Genomic DNA, 23,019 nt, shown 5'->3' with positions numbered 1-23,019 from the left:
TCTTGACTGTAATGTTTCAAGTTTTGTCGGAATCTAAGCATTCATTAGCTTTTCTACTGTCTGACAGGCGTCAAGAATTTTCCATTCAATGTCATTCGTGGCGGCACAACATTCAATTAGATGTTGACCCTCTCTCAAAAGATGATTTCAGGTCTCTATCGAAAGATGATTTCCAGCAAGTTTTGTTCTCTTCAAGAGCCTGATCGAAGGCCAGTTTGTATTTAGTTGTAATGACAGACGTGGTTCAGTCCCCACTCCTACTGTTCGCAGACGACGCAAAGCTCTACAGAGAGATCTCAACAGTAGAAGATCAACTAGTCCTCCAGAAAGACCTAGAAGAACTCCGAACATGGTCGAAGACGAGCCTCCTTGAGTTCAACGCAGAGAAATGTGTAAAGATGACATTGACATCAAAGAAGAAGACCACATCAGAGAGAACGTACAATCTTAACAAAGACCAAAATCTTAAGAGTGTGTACAAAGAGAAAGACCTGGGAATAATGACCGACAGCAAACTTAGTTTCGAAGAGCACATCTGTATGAAGTTGAAGAAAGCGAACTCTATTCTTGCCCTAATCCGCAGAAGTTTTATTAACATCAGCAAACAAGTATTTCTACAACTGTACAAAGCATTAATCAGACCCCACCTAGAGTACGCGAACCAAATCTGGTATCCAAATCCTAAAAAGCATAAGACCAGTATAGAAAATGTTCAAAGAAGAGCCACAAGGCTAGTTGGATCCCTGCGAGGTTTAAGTTATGAAGAGCGGCTCAGGGAACTCAAGCTACCAACCACAGAATACAGAAGACAAAGAGGCCGGATGATAGAAATCTTCAAAATCATCAATGGAATGTACGACGAATCTGCTACGGGAAATCTAATTCAGTTTATCGAACGAAACTCGAGGAAATATGGGCAGCAACTTTCCATCAGAAGAGCACGACTGGAGATGAGGAAAAAGTTTTTCTCAGTTGATGGACCTAAAGATTGGAACGAGTTACCAGAACACGTCGTGTCAAGTGAAAGCTTGGATATCTTCAAGACACGACTTGACAGACACTGGCAACACAGGATGTTCCGCGAATTGTCCTAGGGTAAGGGACAACACGGAGGAGCTGGTCGACAGAGGCAACAAACCTACAGACCAGAATACTCGAACTCGAATAAAATTGACAGAGCCAAGTAATGTTTTCTTTTTTTAATGTTCAATATGGGAATTTATTTGTGTTTACGCCGTTTGACTAAATATGCAACTGGGATCCTTTCCGCTTCTGTCCCCCACCAGTTTGTTGTACTCACCCCAGTAACAGAGCACGTGCCATTACGTCAATCATTATGTAAAACAGTGGCACGTGCGTCTGGGGGTGCAAATAATATGCACCCACTAAGTTGGGGGGGGGGATAGAAAAACTGCAACTGCTTGTATATATTATACATTTAGTCAAATTAAAGAGTCTTTTCTCTTTTGTACTCCTCGAAAGTTTTTGTTTCGTGAATTGCATGCTAGTGCTGATTCAATTTTTGGGTGCGTAATCCTTGAGGAAGTTTTTTCACGTATTTAGTCGCTGTTGCCTGATTAACAGTTGTGCTGGATACACCCCTTTCTAGTTATCATTTCTTTTGATGCTTTAGGTATGCCATCGTTAAATGATCTTGAATTTCGGTTTGAATTAAATGTTGCTAAAACTGCTGGCAAAGGTAATTTGGTTCAGATTTGTGCACCCTATCACTGGTCTTTGTACCCAGAGAAATGATTGTGGTGTGATGCAAGCTTCCGGAATACAGAAATATTTGTGTTCGTGCATAAGTATTTGTGGTTCTGGATTTTGTATTACGCCTACTTTCAAGACAAAGAGTGCAACACCTTGTTAATGGGGGGTAGGTGGACTAAAAATGTTTTTAAGGGGGCGTTGATCCTATCAAAGCAGTTTTAATTTGTAACGAAATTCCACAGTTGATGAATTCGTGCCGGAGAAGTTCTTAATATGTAGAATTCAATCAAATTTTGAAATACATTTAAAACTAGAGAAGTAGGAAGAGACCTACTTTCACTCTAATAAATGTGAAATAAATTTGCGCACAAAAGGACGTATATGATTCTAGCTGGCTATTTTCAAAACATTGTATCCTCATTTTTAATCCTCAGAAAAATCAAGACTACTACAATGAGTAGCGTAAGGTTAGTGTTGGAAAAAAGACGGAATTTTAAGCGCGCATTTTTCGTGTAGGTATATGCAGCGTATTTTACTTAGCTGCTGCGTTCTAATTTTGCCTGCCTCATACGTGTTGTTGCTTTTATCCCTGAAGCGTGGCTGAAATTCATCAGATATATAAAGGAAGTACGTAAGTAAACGGTGAAAATTTGCAGCCAAATTACAATTTCATTTTGTGTGCCATCCATTTGTTCTTTGCCTCACAATTTTATACATTGTGTACCGCATTGCTAAAATCGCGTTGCTTTAATGCTACGCACGTGGATTGTATGTTGTGTGCTGATATAAAAAGCTTACTATGTAAGATGAAAATAAAAATTTTAAACTGCTAGCTGTAAGCTCTATTTTATGCATTGCATTGAGAACTGTGTAAAAAAAGAGAGACCTTACTAAGTATATTCTTCCATCGCGAGTGCTTTTCATTTCATTCACTGGTTTTCTTTTTTTCAGCTGTTACCAACGTTGCTACGAATTACATTTGATTCAGCTCACAAACTTCAGTCTACAGTAAAACGAATTAACAATAGAACAGTCGCGATGTTGCCGCACGTTTGAGTTTTAGCTCTGACGTTTAATTCAATTTTGTTGAATTTTGCTGTTGGACTTTGTTCGCATTAAACTACGAGACACGTTTATGCATACACGGTGCTGGTCTGAAAGGTTCTTAAACGGAGTAATAGTAAGTAATTCAGTTTGCCTCTCAAACTTATCTGCAAAATTTGTATTAATGCTTAACTTTGTTTAATTCTTTACCACTACTTAGAATTCTGGTAACGCGCGTGTTGCATTATAGCAAATTTAAACCGTTCTGCTCAACAAAACTACCTGGATACAAATTTTCTCGTAGTCTTTGTCGACAGAGTTTATTTCCCGTTACAATTTTACCCGTTCCCAAATTTCTCTGGACTAATACCTCACTTTTGTGGCCTGGAGTTTTTGCCTTTTACCCCATTTTCTCATGCTTTAAATATCTTGATTTAATGGTCAGCGATTTCCGTCTTTTCGGGAAAGTGTAGCCTTACTTACTCTTCACACACTATTCACAAGACTGAAGACTACCAACGTTTGTGTTTAGTATAAATTCTGTAGTCAAGACTTGTCGTATATTACGCGTTCACAGCCTAAATTGAAGGTCTGTGCTACTGAAGTTAACAATATATGGCATAGTGGTGAGTTTTGCCTTGAACAGAAATTAACATTTTGCCATCCCAGCTTAGTACTGCTTGTGTTTTTCCATTAAATTTGAAATATATGTTTTCAAGCTTTAATTCTTCAATTATTTCAAAACTTTCCCCGAGTAATTAATTTCCACCTCTATTTTATTCGATTATAGTAATTATATTTACTATTCTCTACAATGGATGCGCGTAAGTTTCCTGTTTTCAAGCAGCTTCAGAACATTTGGCAGATATGATCGAGTCGTGAAAATTCAGTTGGAGAGCGTGATCTAATTTTACTCGTACGTTATTCGAGCGTGAACTAATAGCCACTTGAGAATTGATTCATGTTCCACTCTTAGTTTCCATTTACATTTACATTGTTTACATTTATTAATGCCTCATTGTGTGTGCAGCAGCTTAAACATTGGACAAAGATGAAGAAAGATATCTACAAGGTCAGTGTTTTGTTTTGTTTTTCTTCGAATTTCCATTTTTATTGACTCTGAAAGATGAGTTAGGTTGAATCTATTCTGTGTCGGAACCCTAAGTGCCGTCATTGCCCTACAGTTACAAATGTGTGTTATTATATAGCATGTTGCCATGTAAAAAAAGCCACCGCGTGGGGAGGAGCGCAAGAATTGTATGCCCACTAAGCTGGGGGTCGAAAACAGAAGAGATCCCTTAGACTTTCTCCTCTGACCAATACGTATGCCAAATTGTGTCACTTTCTAATTCTGATAACAAGCTATTCCCGCGCGTCAATAATTGTTTTTTTTTCTAAAAAAAGGTCGACATATTTTAACGTGAACAAAAATGAGCGATGGCAGCTTTGGTCACTATTTACTTTTCACTCAACCATTACATCGAGCTTTGTAGGGCTACGAAGGTTCTCGACATCATTACCAATTGCAAAACAAGTTGGTTGAAAACGTATTTTCTTATGGAAATCTAATAAATGTTTTGAGTGAGTTTGTTTGAGATATAAACTCAAGATTTGCGCGCTTGATATCACAAATGAATGCTGGTAATGTTGAATGCTTCATTTGCAAGTTGGAACGAGTGAGATTTTTGGGAAAATATTAGCTAGAAAATACAAAAATGGTCAACTGAAATATGAGAAAAATTGTTGCAAATTTTGTTAGTACAGAAAAGCTCTGTCAAGCGGGCTGCATGTCAAGTCTGTTCAAATCTACAAGATGAAATCTATAATACTTTTATACAGTTCTCTTCATGTATGCTAGGAGTTTTCTGGCAACTGAAGTTTTTCGAAAGCTACAGCAATCTCATTGGAAACAGAACTAGAAGGGAATTCTGTTTTCTTTTTGCTTCATAATCTACTAAGTCGTATTCCTGCTTAAAAATCGCAATTTTGCCTGTGCTTGGTTATTTTATTAGTTTTAATATTTTATTGTTCGTATTGGACTTTAATTGCAATATTGTCAATAAATCGTAAGAGACTGTTTTTGGTCGTACGAGGAGACTCGGAACACAGTGAAAGTTTGACCAAAGTAGTCCCCCAAGTTGTCAATCCTCTAATTGCTGCATTTCTGTCTGTACAAAATTGACCAAAAGTACAAGGCTGGTTGTTATGGATCACTCTGTGATATGAGGATCTGTAGAATCTCGAACAAAAAATTGAACCTATTTCTGGTCAGTTATTAAAATAGTTTCTAACTCTAATGATACCATACTGAGGTTGTCTTGGTCTTGCATACATCTGAATTTGGGATAATGCGCAGCAATGGCGTACCAGGTATTTAGTGCAAAGACAGCTAGCGTAACTATTTCGAGAAGCTGGCCAGAGATTTAGATGATAGCCGACCGCTAACTTAAACATTGTTATTCAACGTCAAAAGTAAGTTAGCACCGCTAACTTTCATTTTTGCTGCAAAATTGCATCAACTTGTAGCAAATTTCAAGAACAGTTTTTACACTGATCAGCTACTATGCTAATGGTCTTGACTACTGATGAAATTCAGATGATACGTAGGTTACTCACAAAATACCATGACTCACACAATAATAATTTTGTAAAAACTTTAATTGATCTCAAACAAAGTTTGTAGCAATTTTATTGGTCCTGTGAGCTTTCATGCGTTTTGTCACTTGACTGCTTTTTTTTGTGAATGTTCAAAGTTCTCGTCCTTCAAAACAGGTAAAGAACGAGGAACAATAAATTGATGAGCAGTTCTCTTAGAGCCCAACTAGTCTCTGGGTATGCGATTCACCGAAACGGTCTTGAGGAGACAAGACAATTTAATATGAGGGGCAGTTCTTAATATTAGAAGTGTTACCCCCTGTCACTCCCCTCCACCTAGACACATACGCACTCACCCCCACCCAACACTCAACCGTCCACCCTCTTCCATCTGGCGATTTGGACTTTCGTGCTCTAGGATTTTTTGTTTCGTCATCTGAGGCTTTTTTGTTTTACATTTGTTAATAGCCGCGTCCTCAAATCCAGGCGGCTATTATAGCGCTCCTAATTTTTTTTACTTCGTCTAACAGATTTTTGTTTCGTCTTACCCTGACTTCTTGAAATTGACTTTTTCAATGACTTACCTCACTCTTATGGAACTTTTGGAAAAATGACTTTTGAACTCACTTATGGAACTTTAAGTTTTATGAACATTTACTTGTTAAAGGTCAATAGTGTGCATCTAAGTAGTGCCAAACATATATGCCCTAATTCTTGATTATTAGAGTCTTGAGTTTTTGATTTCGAATATTAATTTTGGGATCTTCTCCGTTTGTGCCCCCAGTACGTTATGCGCCCTCCAGTTACAGAGCACGTGCCATTACATAGTAAGTCATTATGTAAGAATTATTGCACGTGCATCCGAGGGGTGCAAATAATATGCGCCCACTAAGCTGAGGGGGCACAAACGGAAAATATCCTAATTTTGAAAAGCCCTACTAGGGTTTTATCCTTAGAGCTTATATGTCTCATAAAAATGACAGTCCAAAGCTAACCCAAAAAGTCTAGTGCTAGTGGTCTATTAAAAGACTGCTGGTCGATCTGTCTATCTAATCTCTTTAGTTATTTCAATTCATGGAAGGCCCCAAGCGTCTATCGCGGCTATTTTCGGACAACCTGCCGGCTATGTTTCACACAGCAAAGCTGAAGAAGTCAAATTTTCTTCCTCTTGCTAACGGTTTTTGCGCGCGTGACGTCATTTCTCACTCTCTCTAGCAAAAGTTTTTTGCTTGATTTGATTTTGATCATAAGTGACTTACCTCACTCAATAAATTGACTTTTGCACTTTAAAATTTAAGCTTATTTTGAATTAGTTTCAGCTCAAAGGAACTCATATGTGTGATTGAGTTTCCCAATGAAAAGGCTTCTGCTTAATGAATTTTAACAAGCTTTTCAAATTTATCGCTGAATTTTTTGTGCATAGCTTTTTGAGCGGCGTCGATAACTTTTTCAACTTATGTCTGTATCTGCTTGTATCTCTATTGTACTGTACGCAAGTGTATTCTTTCGCAGCTATTCTTGCAATCTGCAGGCTATGTTTACATATAATTGAGTTCCTCAAACTAATTGTTTTTTTCACTTAATATAAAAAATGGTAAAGGCAACATTTTTTTGTGGCAGCTTTGTTCAATTTTTGTTCATTCATTTTTGTCACTGCATTAAACCAATAATTTTTAGTGTATAGTTTTCAAAGGTCTGCGTTCATTTTTTTGCCCCAATTTTTTTGTAAACTTTATTGATTAAATGTAGAAAGTTGAAAAGATTTTTTGCGAAGGCGTAAAGCTTGAAAATTATTGAAGCGTCCTATCATATGTCAGGCGATTTTACTGTTTTGCAATTATTTGAGCTTGTTTTTGAGACATTTTTTAGGCTGTAAATTTACTGCTTGGAGAGATACGTAAAATTTTTAATTGCTCTTGAACGAAGTTCATATCAATTATTGTAAACGTGTTGGTCTTTCTTATGCAAATTTTTCGCTTGATAAATTTGGGCTTTTCTTTTAGAACATTGACTTCTCAAGTGACTTTCACGTGTTTGTTCTTCATTTCCGGGTGATCTCTATTGCTCTCATCCCGAAGTAAAGCTTGTGGCTAAAATAAAATAGATTGCATCATAGCACCATTGAGGGCCAAATAGGACAGTAGGCAGTGCATATGGTTGAGGAGATGGAGGGCAATGCTTCGAATCCCGCTGAGGTCAAATGTTTTTCACCCGCCTGTCGTTCGAGAGCAATTCTTCCTACATTAGTTGGTTTATGTTTAATAGCTCTTGAACGAAGTTCGTGTCAATTATTGTAAACGTGTTGGTCTATTTTATGCAAATTTTTTGCTTGACCGTTTTTGTGCTTTTCTTCTAGAACATTCTTTGACTTCTCAAGTGACTTCTCACGCTTTTGTTCTTCATTTTTGAGTGAGCTTTAATGCGCTCACTCCGAAGTAAAGCTTTTTGCTAATATAAATCGGTTGCAGCATAAAATGGAGGGCCTGATATCCGAGTGGCCAGTGCATCTGGTTATCGATGAGGAGGTCAGTGGTCCGAACCCCGGAGGAGTGAAATCTTTTCCCACCCGCCTGTCGCTCAAGTGCAATTCTTCCGACATTAGTCGGTTTGTTTTACTTTGTAAATTTAGAGGGTGCTGACTTACTTTTGACGCTCAGTATATTTTCTATGGTGGTGAAATAAGGTTTGTGTGATTTTAAAGAGAAAATAGCAGCACTGAAAGCAGGTACTTTTATAAAGTGAATCGAACGTAATCTTTATTTTGTTTTTGCTTTTACATGCTCGCTTCATATTTTTGTGTCGATTGTTTATACCAACTTAGTGGCTTCAGCTCTCGTAATTTTGTAATAACCTTTAGGTTGTTAATTGTTTTTTATTTTCTCTCAAAGGAAGTGTGTAGCAATGATATTTGTCTTGTCGTTCTTACGCGATTTTCCGTATTACAGATGTTTTGTCTGACCTTTTTGCATTTTTTTCACTGTCAAATTGTTTTTATTCCCATTTTAAAGCAGGTTAACTTAGCTGGCGACAGTTCGAAGTTTGCTCCTAAACGTCTAACGGAAGAAGCGACGAAGTTGATTTCTTTTTAAAGTTTAGTCCCTCCCACCCTGTTGAAGCACTTTTTAATTGATCCCCACCCACTTGATTGTCGTTTACGAGCAATTCTCTGAGATCAGTCGGGAATGTTTGTTGTCTTTTTTAGCCAGCTAATTTGTCCTCATTGAGTTCAGTTGCCTTAAAATGATTTCTACCAATAAAAATGTTAAAATAAACAGATTGAATAACTCGTACTTTTTGATATTAATTTCACGTTTTTCATAGAAATGTTGATTGCTACTCTAATCATCAATTGAAGTATATAGGATCTGTTATATTTTTGAGTCAGCCATTTGATTTTCACGAACAAAATTGTAGGATATCGAATTTCTGGCAAAACTTTGTTGAGCTCGAAGAAACAAACTACAAAATGAGTTTTAGCGAACGTTCAAGTAGTGGTTAACCTTGGCTAGTTTTATTGTAAGAACTCCCATTTAACATGGCACCTGTAAGCTTAAGTGTTGGATGAAATTTGAGAAAGATCTTTATAAATCTTACACAAATCGGCTTTAGATTTGATTGTTCGTTTCAGAAGTGCTGTCTGTGTCCATCAAGAGAAGGAGCGCTCAAACCAACAGACACCGGAGGCTAGTATCTCATTTGGTATTAGTTATAGATAACAGTGTACCCCCACCCAGAAAAAACCCGCCCACGCCTCTTAAATGTCCTTAACGATACTAAGTTACAAATTACGAGTTAATAAATATAGCGTGAAAAATCTTAGTGGAATGTAATATTACAACCAGCAGAACATTAAAGAGAGTCACAAAGATCAGATATGTTGCCTTTAAAAATGAGATTATAAATATAGGTATTGATGATTTTGATATGTTTACGGATTCAACCCGTGTAATTGAAAAAATCAGCTATAAAAATATTTGCAACGCCATCTGATTCGCACCTGTACGACACAGGTGTGCCGCTTTTTCACCCCTATTCATTTAACCCCTCTATCATTTCAGCCCTCTATCATTTCATCCCGCCAATTAGCAGTCAATATTAAAGGCATGTTTTGTCATAATTAAGTGAATAAATTAATCCCACGTTCGGTTGCGATAGTTTCATATCAAGTCCCACGGGCCGCTGAGGCATAGCCATAGCCCGCGAGGCATGGCCAAATGATTATATTGCTAATTTAATAATCATTATTTTTATAGAAAGATTAAAATCGGGGTGGAATGATAGAGGGGTTAAAACTTAGAGGGGTGAATAAATCGGGGTTAAATGATAGGGGGTTAAATGAATAGGGGTGAAAAGAAGTAGAACCAGTTCACTATAATAACTATCAATTAGTCTCTGGAACTTCAGTAGAAGTATCAGTTTCTGTTTTTATCACACAGGCGTAGGCTCTACTTGTGTAGGCAGCTATCGACGCCATAAAGGTAAAGCGGAAAAAGAAACTAGACTGACTATATGCAAGTCACTAGAGCTTTTTAGCTTTTCTATTTTTGACTCTAAGGAAATTACTTTACAATAGGCGCGGTTTGTGGCGGTTTTATCACCTTTTCAATAATCCTTATCAAATTTTCGTATAGTTTTATCAAAATTTCAGAAGGATTCCGTTTTCACTATATTTGTGTGCATTTCCACCGAATTCAGCGCCTTTATTTTTTACCAGCCATGGTTAAGGCAAAGCTGTAGTTGATAAATAGCTACTGGTAAAAAGGAAATTGAGGAATTTTCCTTTATTTCTCAGCTCAGCTACAAGCCCACAATTGATTGCTTACGTTTGCAAGGATGGAAGGAATGGGAATTGGGCTAGATACGAAGCGGCGGTTTTTGGATAGACGGGAAATGAGCAAAATTTAATATATTTACCGAGCGTATTTTGTCTTTACGGCTGCAACAATACATGAAGAAACTCACTTCTTTTAATACATGAAAGTAGGAAGCCGAAATGGGAAGTTACATCTCCTTTGTTGCCTTGATTTTGCGCGCGCAGGGAGATAGAATACGAGCAAGAAATTTAAAGTGAGTGAGATTTAGAGTGGGAGTAGAGAGGGTATTTTAGTAACATGTATTGAGTTTAGAAGAGGATGAAAAATACCCTCAAGACGTTGTTTTTGTATAGCGTGAAGTATAAAGCACACTTTGTCACTTGAATTCACGTGGGCGCCTAAAATTTTCGGTCGTTGAGTCAATTTTTCATTTTTTTCCCTAAATCTTAAAAGCTGTTATGGGGACACCAACCAATTTGAATATTTCCCCGTCTATTAGTATTGGCTGCCGGAAATATGAGTGTAATCCTCGACTACCTGGAATTGGGATAAATCAGTCGAATATTTTCCCATTTTTAATTCGTAATTTTTGCGCTTATGGGGGCAAAAATGGGCTGTAATGTTCTTTGAGTAGATTACAATAGTTACAACTTGTTGAGAACAAAGAAAGGGAAGAGGCTGTGAGAAATGTTTGATAATAGTTCCACTAAAAGATAGAAAACTAGTATACGCTGCTGCTGCTCCTACTACATCCGGTTAAAAAAATTTGGTTGTTAAGAGGTGTGGGCCGTGATATAATGGAATTGGTTGGGGGCTGGATTTGTCCTATTTGACCTATTTGCACATTATCCATTAATCCCTGAGGAGAGAAATCACGTGTCATTCCAGTCGAGTAGATGATAAGTTATTCAGTTTTTGCTTCCGAACAGGGCGAAACCTTCAAATTAAATTGAATAAAACACATTGAAACGCTGATAGTAGATTTTTATGCTCAGCTTAGAATAAAAGCGCCACTATTTGGTTTTAAAAATCTTGTTCAAATCAGCTGTCTCAAATACGGGTGACATGGGTGAAATTTTTGATCAAAAACGAAAAATGTTTTTTCACGAAAGAAAGAACCAGTGTTGTTGACAACTGACTGGGACCTACCTCAACGGGGCTTTGCAAAAATCGAGGACAAGTTTGCAATTGACCAAAATTGCAAAATGTCCTAAGCCGTTGCAGAATTTCAAAAAAAAAAAACAAGACATTCCGTAGGAAAATCCCCCCCCCCCCTCAAGTTGTCCAAATATGCTAAAATAATGTAAAAGTTCTTTTGTAATGTACGGATCCGTAAACAATTCACTCATGTTATTAATGTGTTATTAATTAATCACTGCCTACAAACGTGTTTTGATCCATAATGTTTCAATTTTTAGGATGGGCACACGTTGTCTGTGCTCTTTACATTCAAGAAGTCAGTTTCGGTGACATGGCTGCTCTAGAGCCCATAATTGTAACTAACGTGCCCAAAGAGCGATTCAAACAGACATGTTCAATATGCACAGAGCGACAGCAGAATCACCTTGCGGGTCAGGGTGCCTGTATGTCATGTGCCAAAGTGGGCTGTAAGTCAGCATTCCACGTCACCTGTGCCCAAGAGAAGGGATACCTATTTGAGGAGTTTGTAAACAATAACAACAATAGTGTCAACGGGGAGAGTACTGCAACTGAGACTACTAGCGGAGGGTCAAACTTTGCATATAGAGGATATTGCGCCGTTCACATCACAAAACTGGTGAGTATAAAATTTCATTTTTCTTAAAATTTGTCTCTCGGTTCTCAGTGCAAGGCTAGTGGTCGTAATGTCTTTAATGCTCTTCTGTTTTATGAGTTGTGTTTTGTTGGTGATTTCAGACTGAATGAATGAATTAATAATGATGTAATCGCAGATAATGCATGCTCCTTAAACTGCGGTCAACTATAAACATCAGTTCGTGTCCACCATCAATTGTTGCCCGAATAATTTTTGCCCGTGAAACAGCTAGGGCACATCTGTTGCACTACAATATCGTTTGCTCTCAAACGGAGTCCTGTTGGCTCTCAAACGAAGTCCTGTTAGCCATTTCTTAAGATACATACATTTTCGTTCCATCGATTTTTCTTCTGACCGTCGAATTTGCTCGTTTTTTTTGTCTTGAGAAATTAAATTGCTCAGCAGTTTTCAAGAATACTATAATCCAGGTTTAGACCTCGACTTATGAAAAGACTTTATAATTCTAGTAGGGGGTCCAATATTGACTATAAATACACGGTCCAGCTCCTATGTAAAGTCGAGGTAGTCTTTTCATTGTCCAGATAAGGTCTTTTCATAACAAATTAAGGTCGAGCATGGTCTTTTAATAGGTCGAGCACGGTCTTTTCATGAGTCGAGGTTGCATTTTTGTGGGATTGATAATAGATAATTCTATACTTCTTTTTGTAGATGTGTAACATCTACCAGCAACATCAAAATAGCCTTGCAGCAGGCAGTCCACCTTCGATAAACAGGCGGAATTTTGCCAAAAAATGTTAAGAAAAATTGAATTCTTAAGATAAATTAGTTTTCTCAAGTAACCAGTAATTCGAATTTGTTCGGCTGAACTCAACTAGTTAACAGCAGAGCTCTAACAATCAACTTTTCATCGGCAATGATTTTAGTGTGTTATAATTTAGTTTATTTGATTAATAGCCGCCCTCATCTTCTCAGCCGGCTATTATAGCGCTCCTATTTTTTTTACTTCGTCGAACTTTTTTTCGCTTTACCCATTTTGCCGCTTTTTCGACATTTTTCGTGAAATCTATCGACTTCTCTAGGCTAGTTTCACTCTTCTGTCATTCTGCTCAATGTCCTTTTAAACAGCAGCTGCTCAGCAAAGCAATTCAAAATGAAGAGAGTCAGTATAAAAAAAATCAAAGTCAGAAATAGAAAAGGGATAAACCCATAAAGCCCAATTTTAGATGCCCGCTATTTGAACGTCGTTCCAAAGGTCTTAGTTACCATCTCTAATGCTTAATAATAGCCGCCCTCATCTTCTCAGCTGGCTATTATAGTGCTCCTATTTTTTTTTACTTCGTCGAACTTTGTTCGCTTTACCATTTTGCCGCTTTTTCGACATTTTGCATGAAATCTTTTTGACTTCTCTAGGCTAGTTTCTCTCTTCTCTCATTCTGCTTAAACTGAATTTGAACATAAGTTGCTCAGCAAAGCACTTCAAAATGAACAGAGTCAGTATAAAAAGTTGAAGTCAGAAATAGAAACGGGATAAACCCATAAAGCCCATTTTTAGATGCCCGGTACTTGAAATTTGTTCTCATAAGTTTTAGTTACTATCTATACTGCTTATTGGTATTGATACTAGACCCTGTAGTCTCTCACTGAAAGACAGAAGTATGTTCAACTACGAAATGCCATCAATATAAATCGGACTTAAAAAAATGTTTTTGTACAAATTTTTTTTTTTCAATATCGTCTGTTCTTTCAATCCCAATCATGCTTATTGAAATCAACGGAGGCTATTTTCCGATAATCTGCCGGGTATGTTTGGTATTGATAGTAGCCCCTGTAGCTTCTCTCTAAGAAACAGTAGTATGTTCAACTACGAAATGCCATCAAAATAATTCGGACTTAAAAATGTTTTTGTACAAAAATCTTTTTTTTTCAGTATCTTCTATTCTTTCAATCCCAATCATGCTTATTGGAATCAACGGCGGCTATTTTCCGGCAATCTGCCGGGTATGTTTCTAAAATTCATTTTTGAATCTATTTATAATAGCACCATTCATTTTTCGATAAAATATGAGAAACAATGAAAAAATTGAATGGTTAAACCCGTTGACTACGTTATAAGCACTAGCCAATTTTCAGTGAGAATGTAAATTTTTTAGGTCCAGCATGAACATTTTAGGTCAAGCTGAAGTCGAGCATTATATTTGGGTCGAGCTAAAGTCCAGCATCAAAAACTTGGGTCAAGCCAAAGTATTTGAACGATTAGGTCCAGTTTATGTCTTTTCATTGACTGTTTGAGTCGAGCAGGGTCTTTTCATACCACTCTTTGGTCGATCATTGTCTTTTAATAAGTCGATGTCTGAACCCGGCAGTCTAAGTATCAGAGTCGCCTAATCTACAGAGGAGACTTAAGTTCATGTGCGAAGGACAAATCCTAGTTGTAGACCATCCATCATCATATTCACCCTCTCCTTTGACGAATTCTTCTGTGTTGGGGGTGTAACTCAGTGGTATAAAGGGCAATTGCAGGTGGTTTGGAACCCTCCAACTTATGCCCCCGCACTATCCTCATCTTTCGGCCCCCTCCCACAGTCAGGCTAGTCTGCCTAATCTGTAAGTAGCTGCAACAACCAAAGCCAGTCCGCGTCATTTGTCTGAGAGCAATTCCGCCGACGATAGTTTATGACAGTTTCGCTCTCGACCAAAAAATTGTTGATCTCGAGCATGGGCAACTATTTTAGTCGTGCTTGTCCTTCTGCAACAACTTAAAGAGAATAGTAGGTTTCAATTTTTACGAACTAACTGTGAACATTGGTTATCCATCGGTTTCGCTTTTTACTAAACGCGATAGAATCAATTTCTACCAATCAAGTTTTCTTTTTGAAATTTTATATATATATATATATATATATATATATATATATATTCTATATTTGTTTTAATAGGCGCGCTCATCTTCTCAGCCGGTGATTAAAGCGGTCCTATTTTCTTTTTTTTTTCACAATTTAAGGAATTTGAATTTTATTGGGTCGTTTTTATAGCTGCGAAGCTGTAAGCTGAGCGTAGCTATATTGCGGTGCTCTTGGTTTTTTACGACTCGAAGAGGAGTATTGGTTTTCTTAAGGTTTTTTTTTTTACCGGAAGTACTATTCGTTCAGACGATGTTTTGACCTAAAAGCGAAAGCGAGTAAAATTGCAGTGTGAACTAATTTTTTCTGAGCGAGAGAAGTTTTTTGATCATGCGCTGCGTTTAGTGAATGACTTTTTGACATTGAAAAGTAGTTTTTGACTGAATGGCACATATAGATAACCGTTTTTTCGTCTAAGTGGCCTAGTTTTTTTGCTTGTAATTTGGTTTTTTGTAGAAATATTTTTTAATCGATGCTATGTTGAAATGTAAACCCGGGAAATTGTTAGCACAGTATTTTGCATAGCCTGAAATTGCGTTTCAAATGCAAAATTTGCACATATTTCTTGACTTTTTAGTTAATTTTTGGCTTTTTTTCTATTAATTTCTTCATTTTTGGATCTTTTAGCTGTTTTTTGTCAAAAATCAGTTAATATGGCAACTTCCCTTTGATAAATCATATACTCAATGCCTCTTTCTACCACGATGTAATTTTGTTTCATAAAATTGTACATTTGCTAATCCGATTTTCGTAGTTTTTTGCAATATTTTTTTCAGTTTTTTGTTTATATTTTGCATTTAATTACTAGAAATAGTATTTTGGGGAAGATGAGGGACTTTAATTTCGTTTCAATAAAAATTCAATCATTTTTTGGTGTTAATTTTTTGAAAAAACAGATAAATTTTTTTTCATAAATGCAGTCTTAAATATTTTTTGACCACTTTTTTGCAAAATGTTTCATTGTTTCGTATGTCTGAATTCTGCTTTTTCTTGTTTTATTCTGTTCAGCAAGCTGGATTTTTGTCTCGAATGACTCGTTGTCTTTTCTATGTCTCGAATGCTGATCAATGAAATGTACTCGTTTTTCTTGATTTTTTTAAATTTGATTTTAAACTTTCAAATCAAGAATTGGTCTTTTTGTTACGGTGTTCCTAACATTGTGTCCATATTCTTCACATTCTCGTTTGTATCTTTCTAGTTTTGTCCTGGCACCTACTTTTGTTTTCGTTATATTGATTTTTTCAGTTGTTAAAAAATTGAATGAATTCAGCTTTTTCTTAGATCTTGGTTTCTTCGGTTTGCAATTGATTTAATTCAAAATAAGGCAGTACTGGGAGTTTGCTAGAAAGACTTTCCCAACGTTTTGACCTATTATTATTCATTGCGATTTTACTCCGGGTTTGGTATTGTTTTTAGACGATTGTTTGCTTTTGAATATTATTCGGTTGCTTTTGTTTTTCTATGATTAATTTAATTTTTGAATTAGTATGAAATCTTGTTGTCTAGCATATATACAACAAGGAAGAATCATGTATTATTTTTGTCTTAATTGCCGTGATTAGAAATCTAATTGTAGTGGTTCTCTGATTCTTAAGTTTGAGCACTCTTTTTTTGAATAATTTCTTTTTTGAAATTTCTTTCCTGTCTTTTTTGAAAAGTTTTTATCTGCCGTTTGCTTTCGCGATCTTTTTGAGATTAGATTCATTAATTATCTGAGGGCATTTGATGGCCCTGTCAGCTTTGTCAGGCTATTAGTTTTTGACCATCCTAAATATTTCAGAACTTTTTAACGTTACCAAACGTTTTCAATAATAAAATTTTGCTGCATTTTCTTTCTCTTGGTGACAGTGGTTTAAATTTCACCGATTTTTAGATCAGACCCGCTGAGACAATGAGTTAATGGTTTAATACAAAAGGTAATGGCTTCAGCTGCGATTAGGGTTTTGTTAGTGAAGTTTTGGTGCTTCGAGTCGCTTCCGGAATTCTTCAGGCTATGTTTTTTTGTTTCGTCGTCTGACGCTCTTTTTTCGTTTTACATTTGTTCACACAGCAAAGCTGAAAAACTCGAATTTTCTGAATGACTTCTTCCTCTCACTAACGGCATTTGCGCGCGTGACGTCATTTCTCACTCGCTTTAGCGATAATTTTTTAGGTTATTTGCGTGATTAGATTTTGATCATACGTGACTTACCTCACTCAATAAAATGACTTTTGCACTTTAAAACTTAAGTTTAATTTAAATTTGTTTAAGGTCAAAGGAACTCATATGTGCTGTAAAGGTCCCTAATAAGAGGCGTCTGCGGAATGAATTTTAACAAGCTTTATTAGTTCATCGTTGAATGTTTTTTACCTAGTTTTTTTGAGCAGCGGCGTTTTTTTCAATTTAGATCTGAATCTGTGTCTATCTCTATTATATGGCACGCAGGTCTATTCTTTCGCAGCTATTCTGGCAATCTGCCGGCTATGTTCTTTTTTAAGATCTGTTTACACATTTTTTGATGACTTTGATCTTTCAAAGCGCGATAAACAGGTAAAGCCCAGCGGATATTAAGTTTCATTAGAGGCCCAAAGTGGGCTTTAGTAGACCGTTAAGTGCTTAGAGTGGTGGCAGCTGCTGGTATGGCCTTAATTTAAGGCTAAAAGGTCGTTTTTAGGAGAATTGAGCTCAAGATGGCGCATTTTTTTAATTTGTATTTTTTTGGCGTTTTTTGTTTGATTAGTCTTAGGTTGAAGTATTTAAAAGTGGATGAAGGTCTTTTGAGAGACGAAATTACTTATTATGGGAATTTTGTGAGCTGTATGTTTTGGTAAACAAGACACGCAAAATGATACTAATTGTCAACATTTTAATCGAACGAAATTCTGTTTTTTGATAGAATCTGCCTATTCTTTTACCTAGTTTATCGATCTTTATGCGCCAACGAATTTTGGAATTGGGTTACTGGATATCCTCTAGAGAAAAAGAAATGGTTCTGTTGATATTAATATCACAATTTTTAGCAACATTTCTAAAATTTAAGCAATTGAGTTTAACTTTTTTCGAATTTTTCTGATTTTCTTGCAGATATAATACTGCACTGATTTCCAAGATGGAATATGGTTTTGAACATTTTTTTGAAATAGGTATATTTGAAGGGATCAAATTTTGACGTCGGGGTTCAAGCTTCAAGAGTTTTAGCAATGAGTATATTTCTGTCTATTTTGTTTGATTAATAGCCGCCGCAGCTTCTCAGCCGGTTATTATAGCGCTCTAATTTTTTTTACTTCATCGAATAAAAGTTTTTCGCTTTACCTTAGTTCACAGCTTGTTCAACATTTTGCGTGAAATCTTTTTGACTTCTCTAGGCTAGTTTCACTCTTCTCTCATTCTGCTAAAAGTATTTTAAGACAGCAGTTGCTCAGCAAAGCAATTTAAAACGAACATAGTCAGTATCAAAGAACGAAATCAGAAATAGAAAGAGATAAACCCAGAAAGCCCAATTTTAGATGCCCTGTACTCGAACTTTTTTTTCTTAGTTACCATCTCTAAGGCTTATTGGTATTGATACCAGCCCATGTGTGGTCTCACTACGAAAGAGCAGTACGTTCAGCTCTAAAATGACATCAAAATAGTTCGCACATTAAAATTGTTTGTACAAAAATCATTATCTTCACTAGTTATTTCTCTTTCAATCCCAATCTTGGTTATGGGAATCAGCGGCGGCTTTTTTCCGGCAATCTGCTGGGTTTGTTATTTTAGTTTCTGAAATTTTTGAGATTTCGTTCGTTTCTATGTTTTTTTTTTCGTCGAACAAAAATTTGTTTCGCTTTACGTCATTTTGCCGCTTTTCCGTCGTTTTGCGTGAAATCGTGACTTCTCTAGGCTAATTTTACTCATCTCCTTTTCTGGTCAAAGTGCTTTTAAAGAGCAGTAGCTCAACAAAACAATTCAAAATGCACAGAGTCAGCACAAAAAGCGAAATTAGAAATAGAAACCGGACATACCCATAAAGCTCGATTTTAGATTCCCGTTAATTGAGCTTTGTTCTTACAGTTCTGAAAAGTCTTAGTTAACATCTCTAATGGTTTTTGGTATTGGTACTGGCCTCTGTATCCTGAGCGGATATCTAATTTCGGAGGCTTTTTTCGTATTACATTTGATCACACAGCAAAGATGAGAGTCCAATTTTCTGAATGACTTTTTTTCTCACTAGCGTTGCTTGCGCAAGCGACATCATTTCCCGTTCACTTTTAACCAAAGTTATAAGGTCATTTGCGTGATTAGATTTTGATGATACGTGACATCTTACTCAATAAACTGACTTTTGCACTTAACTTGAGTTTCATTTGAATTACTTTAGTGTGGAAGAAACTCATATGTGTAATAAAGGTAGCTAGTAAAAAAAGCTTCTGCTGATATTGACATAGCTTTTTGAGCGGCGCCAATAACTTTCAACTTATATCTATACTTGTTTCTATCTACATTATACGGCACGCAAGTCTTTCTCAGCTATTCCGGCAATATGCCGGCTAGGCAGTGAAAATATGGCACGTGCCTCTGTTGGCGATAAAAAATATTTACCCAGTAAGATGGAGCAGAAACTGAAAAGATCCAAAACGATTGACAGTTAGAAGAAACTTAAAGTTTTAAGTCCTAGAAAGATTTAATGTCATATGTACTACAGAAGTTGGTCAGGTTTCTGTAAGATGGCGTAAGCTCATTACCACGTGAAAACTTTTTTAAAGGATTTTTTAAAAAGTTGCGCTAGTTACCTGTACTAAAACGCTTTTTCTTTAAAATTAAAGTTCTGCGTCATCTTAAGCTCATTACCACGTGGAAACTCTAAAGGATTTTTTTAAAAAGTTGAGCTAAATTACCTGTACAAAAACGCTTTTTCTTTGAAATTAAAGTTCTTCTTCTGCGTCATCGTCTGGTTAACCATCCGCACAGGATTCTACATTATCTAGATTTGCTGGTATCTCGAGAAGGCAAAAAGACAATATCAATTCAATACATTTACAATGTTCAAACTCCTGCTATGAAGACCACTTTCGGAAAAAGATCATCCAGTTTTGCAATCCCTCACGAATGCAGTAGAATACCCTATGAAATAAAATTTAAACAAAATGAAAATGCCCTCAGAGAGAACCTAAAAACTGTTTTTGTTCTGAGAATTATTTAACAGCTTTTTCGAGTATAAAAGTTGTGCTTGAACCAATAATAATCATAATTTTGGACCTAAAACTATTAAATTCACGACGCAAAAATGCAGTCATGATCAGATTTAAGAAGAATCACCTGCTATTCGGTCTGACGCCTCTCATTGAAAACAGCAAACTTATCTGGATTTCGTCCGCAAGTACATGTCATTTTTCTAGAATGTAATGCTTCCAAAATTCTATTGATCATCAGTCGTGATAATATGTAATTTTTCCGACAGAACATGTGTCAAAGAATTGCTCAAAATTTTTACAGTGGAATTACCGGGGAAATCTGTTACAACCTGTTAGAATGTTCTAGAATAGGTTTTTGTTTTACCTGCTCAAATCGGAGGACAAAGAAAAAAACTTGATTAGTGCTTTTTTAAAACTAACGATGAAGGTTCCACATGTTAACATGAAGTCAATTTTTGATCCAAAATGGGCCTATATAACTGACAGAATTCAGTCTTCATTTGCCGAGGAAGCGCTGGAATGTAATTTTAACCAATTATTGTCTCTGACATATTCTCTAATTGCCTGAATAGCCCAGAAAGCAATCGCATATGTAATTTCAAAATTTTTTTTCTTTTGGTTTCTACATCTTGTATCTTTGGGTAATTTTTCTGGGTAATAGTATCTTCACGTAAAAATTTTAGTGTGAATTGCTCTTCAACGAAGTTTGTAGCAATTATATTAGTCCTGTTCTTTTTTGGTGCAAGTTTCCGTCTGACTGTTTGACTTTTGTCAGCAAAAGCGGGAAAAACAGGTAATGCTTGGAAGGCAATATTTCACTGAGACGATCTGCTAAAGCTGTATCAGCTTTTTTATAGCAAAGCTGTAAGCTGAGCGGAGCTATATTGCGGTGCACTTGTTTTTTTTGTTTCGTCTGAAGGTCTTTTTCGTTTTATAATTGTTCACACAGCAAAGCTGAAAAAGACAAATGTTCTAAATTTCTTCCTCTTACTGACGGAATTTGCGCGCGTGACGTCATTTCTCCCTCTCTTTAGTCAACGTTTTCAGCTCATTTGCGTGATTAGATTTTGATCATACTTGACTTAATCACTCAGCAAAAATGACTTTTCCGCTTTAAAAACTTAAGTTAAATTTGAATTAGGTTAAGGTCAAAGGTATTCATATGTGGTTCAAATAAAGGTCCCTAATAGGAGGGTTTATACGCAATGAGTTTTAACAAGTTTTTTAACTTATCGCTGAATGTTTTTCACATAGTTTTTTGAGCGGCGTCGATAATTTGAGCGGCGTCCACTTGCGCAGCTATTCCAGCAATCCGCCGGCTATGTATGTTAGTCCTGCTGGTCTATGCTATGGTAGTTTTTGATGTATGATATCTTTTCACACATAGCAATATCATTCTCTTCTGACAGCTACTGACGTCTTTAAGAATTGTTAATAATATCGTAAATAATTAATCGTAAATAAAATTACATCAGCGCCTAGTTACTTTTCACTAGCGACCGATCATAATCTAAACAAATGTTCTTATGAATTATCCGAAAAGCTATCATTTGCTTGGGAATAACTTTTTTTGGCTAATTTGAATTTGTTATGGTTTTCTCCAAAAAATTGAATAAATTGCTAAAAAGTGTCAGTCACTTACGTTTTTTTTTTCTTGCGTATTAAAATGATAAAAATCAGACTCTCGAACAAAATTTGCAGCAATTATATTAGTCATGTCTGTCTTTTTTATGCAATTTTTCGTTTGACCGATTTTTCGTCTGACCCATTTGACTTTTCGTCCTCAAAAACAGGATAAACAGGTAGCGCCCAGCGGAAATTAAGAGCTCTTAGAGCCTTTCAGCTTTGTTTCAGCTCAAACTGTTTTGGAGACTTAAACTTATGGTGTGAAGCGCTCGCCGGTTGTTTGAGAGCTATTATTCGCCCGAAGTTAATCGGTTATGTTTTTTAATCACTTCTCTTTCACTTAACTGATTCCGACGTTCAATAGTTCCTTGTCTGTCATTCTAATCAGAAAGTTGTCTATTGGTTTTCGATCTTATAAAGTTTTATGCTTTTACGAATTCTTTGCACTTCTTAAACAATGGTTCTAGTGCTGGTCTCTTTTAGGTTGAGTTTTTGTGTCCTTTTTCTGGGCTGAAATTTTAAAAACAGAAAACATAGAGCATCGAAGTTTTTCAAAGAAGAGCTAACATGTATGTACCATGAACAACATCCTAGACTAATTAAGCCTAGCATGAAACTCGAATGATTAAACTAGTGGTATGCGCTTCCTAAAAGATGATTGTTATTGCCTTGTTGGTTAACACAAGTCGTTTATTTTCCGTGAGATAAAAGGTAGATTGAAAAATATTGGCAAACTTTCTCAATGTATGTCAACTCTTCACCATTTTGCCAATTTTGGTAAGTTTGATGCAAGAGCTTCTTTTTTTCCCTCGGGATGAAAAAAGGGATGAACAAATAGACCCCAGAGAGCATTAAGTTCTCTCGGCTAACTAGAACCTTTCGGCTAACTAGACTCTAAGTATGCGATTCACTGAAACCCTTTTTGAGACAAAGGTTTTCGGTTGTGTTTTTGATTTTTCTCAATTCTCTATTTTCTGGAAGAATGTTGTCCTTAAACTGGGGCCCAACTTAAGTTCTAGACGCAAAGACTAATTACAAAACTTATCGAATGTTTTGTCGAATTTTTTGACGAAAACTTATCGAAAGACGAAATGAGATTTTTGCAGTAATGTAATAGCAAGGGATTGTGTTTTTTGTTCATCAAATGATACCATCAATCTTTTGGTGACTGAAACAAAAGTTATTGTCACAGCACTCTTTGGAAAAAATTGTCAGGCTTTGGTTTTTTGACAGTCTTTCTATTATTCTATGGTTTCCGCGCTATTAATGAAATATTTTACAATTCCATGGGCTGTTTTTATTTTTCTCCATTGCAAGAACCAGTTGCTCTCTAGGAAGATTTTTGAAGCAACCTGAAACATAATTCAAAAACCAAAGGAATATTAAAACATTAAAAGCAAAAAATAAGAGAAACACC

The 23,019-nt window shown here is 36.2% G+C and overlaps 2 protein-coding genes across 2 annotated transcripts in view; both read left to right on the top strand.

Moving 5' to 3' along the window:
• The first annotated feature begins 109 nt into the window (after positions 1 to 109).
• LOC142344875 (uncharacterized) lies at positions 110 to 2,702 on the top strand. The gene is made up of 3 exons (XM_075396912.1): positions 110 to 151; positions 226 to 1,183; positions 2,665 to 2,702. The coding sequence occupies exons 1-2, from the start codon at positions 121 to 123 to the stop codon at positions 1,092 to 1,094; spliced, it is 900 nt and encodes a 299-aa protein (XP_075253027.1). The 5' UTR covers positions 110 to 120; the 3' UTR covers positions 1,095 to 1,183; positions 2,665 to 2,702.
• LOC142344874 (uncharacterized) overlaps positions 2,692 to 23,019 on the top strand; it is a 46,018-nt gene continuing 25,690 nt past the window's right edge. Inside the window, exons 1-3 of the mRNA XM_075396911.1 lie at positions 2,692 to 3,829; positions 8,981 to 9,035; positions 11,585 to 11,943. Coding sequence (XP_075253026.1) covers positions 3,809 to 3,829; positions 8,981 to 9,035; positions 11,585 to 11,943 — 435 coding nt within the window. The 5' untranslated portion in view covers positions 2,692 to 3,808. The remainder of the gene's footprint in view (positions 3,830 to 8,980; positions 9,036 to 11,584; positions 11,944 to 23,019) is intronic.

Source organism: Convolutriloba macropyga, chromosome 8, assembly GCF_964194025.1.
Source record: "Convolutriloba macropyga chromosome 8, txConMacr16.3, whole genome shotgun sequence".
In the NCBI taxonomy this organism is placed as follows: domain Eukaryota; kingdom Metazoa; phylum Xenacoelomorpha; order Acoela; family Convolutidae; genus Convolutriloba; species Convolutriloba macropyga.
Note: the sequence above shows the minus strand (reverse complement) of the source record. Positions and strands in the feature narration are given on the sequence as shown.

Excerpts from the sequence above, each read along its gene's own strand:
- LOC142344875 (XM_075396912.1), top strand. The coding sequence starts at position 121 with ATGTTGACCCTCTCTCAAAAGATGATTTCAG. Across the intron at positions 152-225 it reads CTCTCAAAAGATGATTTCAG|TTGTAATGACAGACGTGGTT; the intron begins GTCTCTATCGAA and ends GTTTGTATTTAG.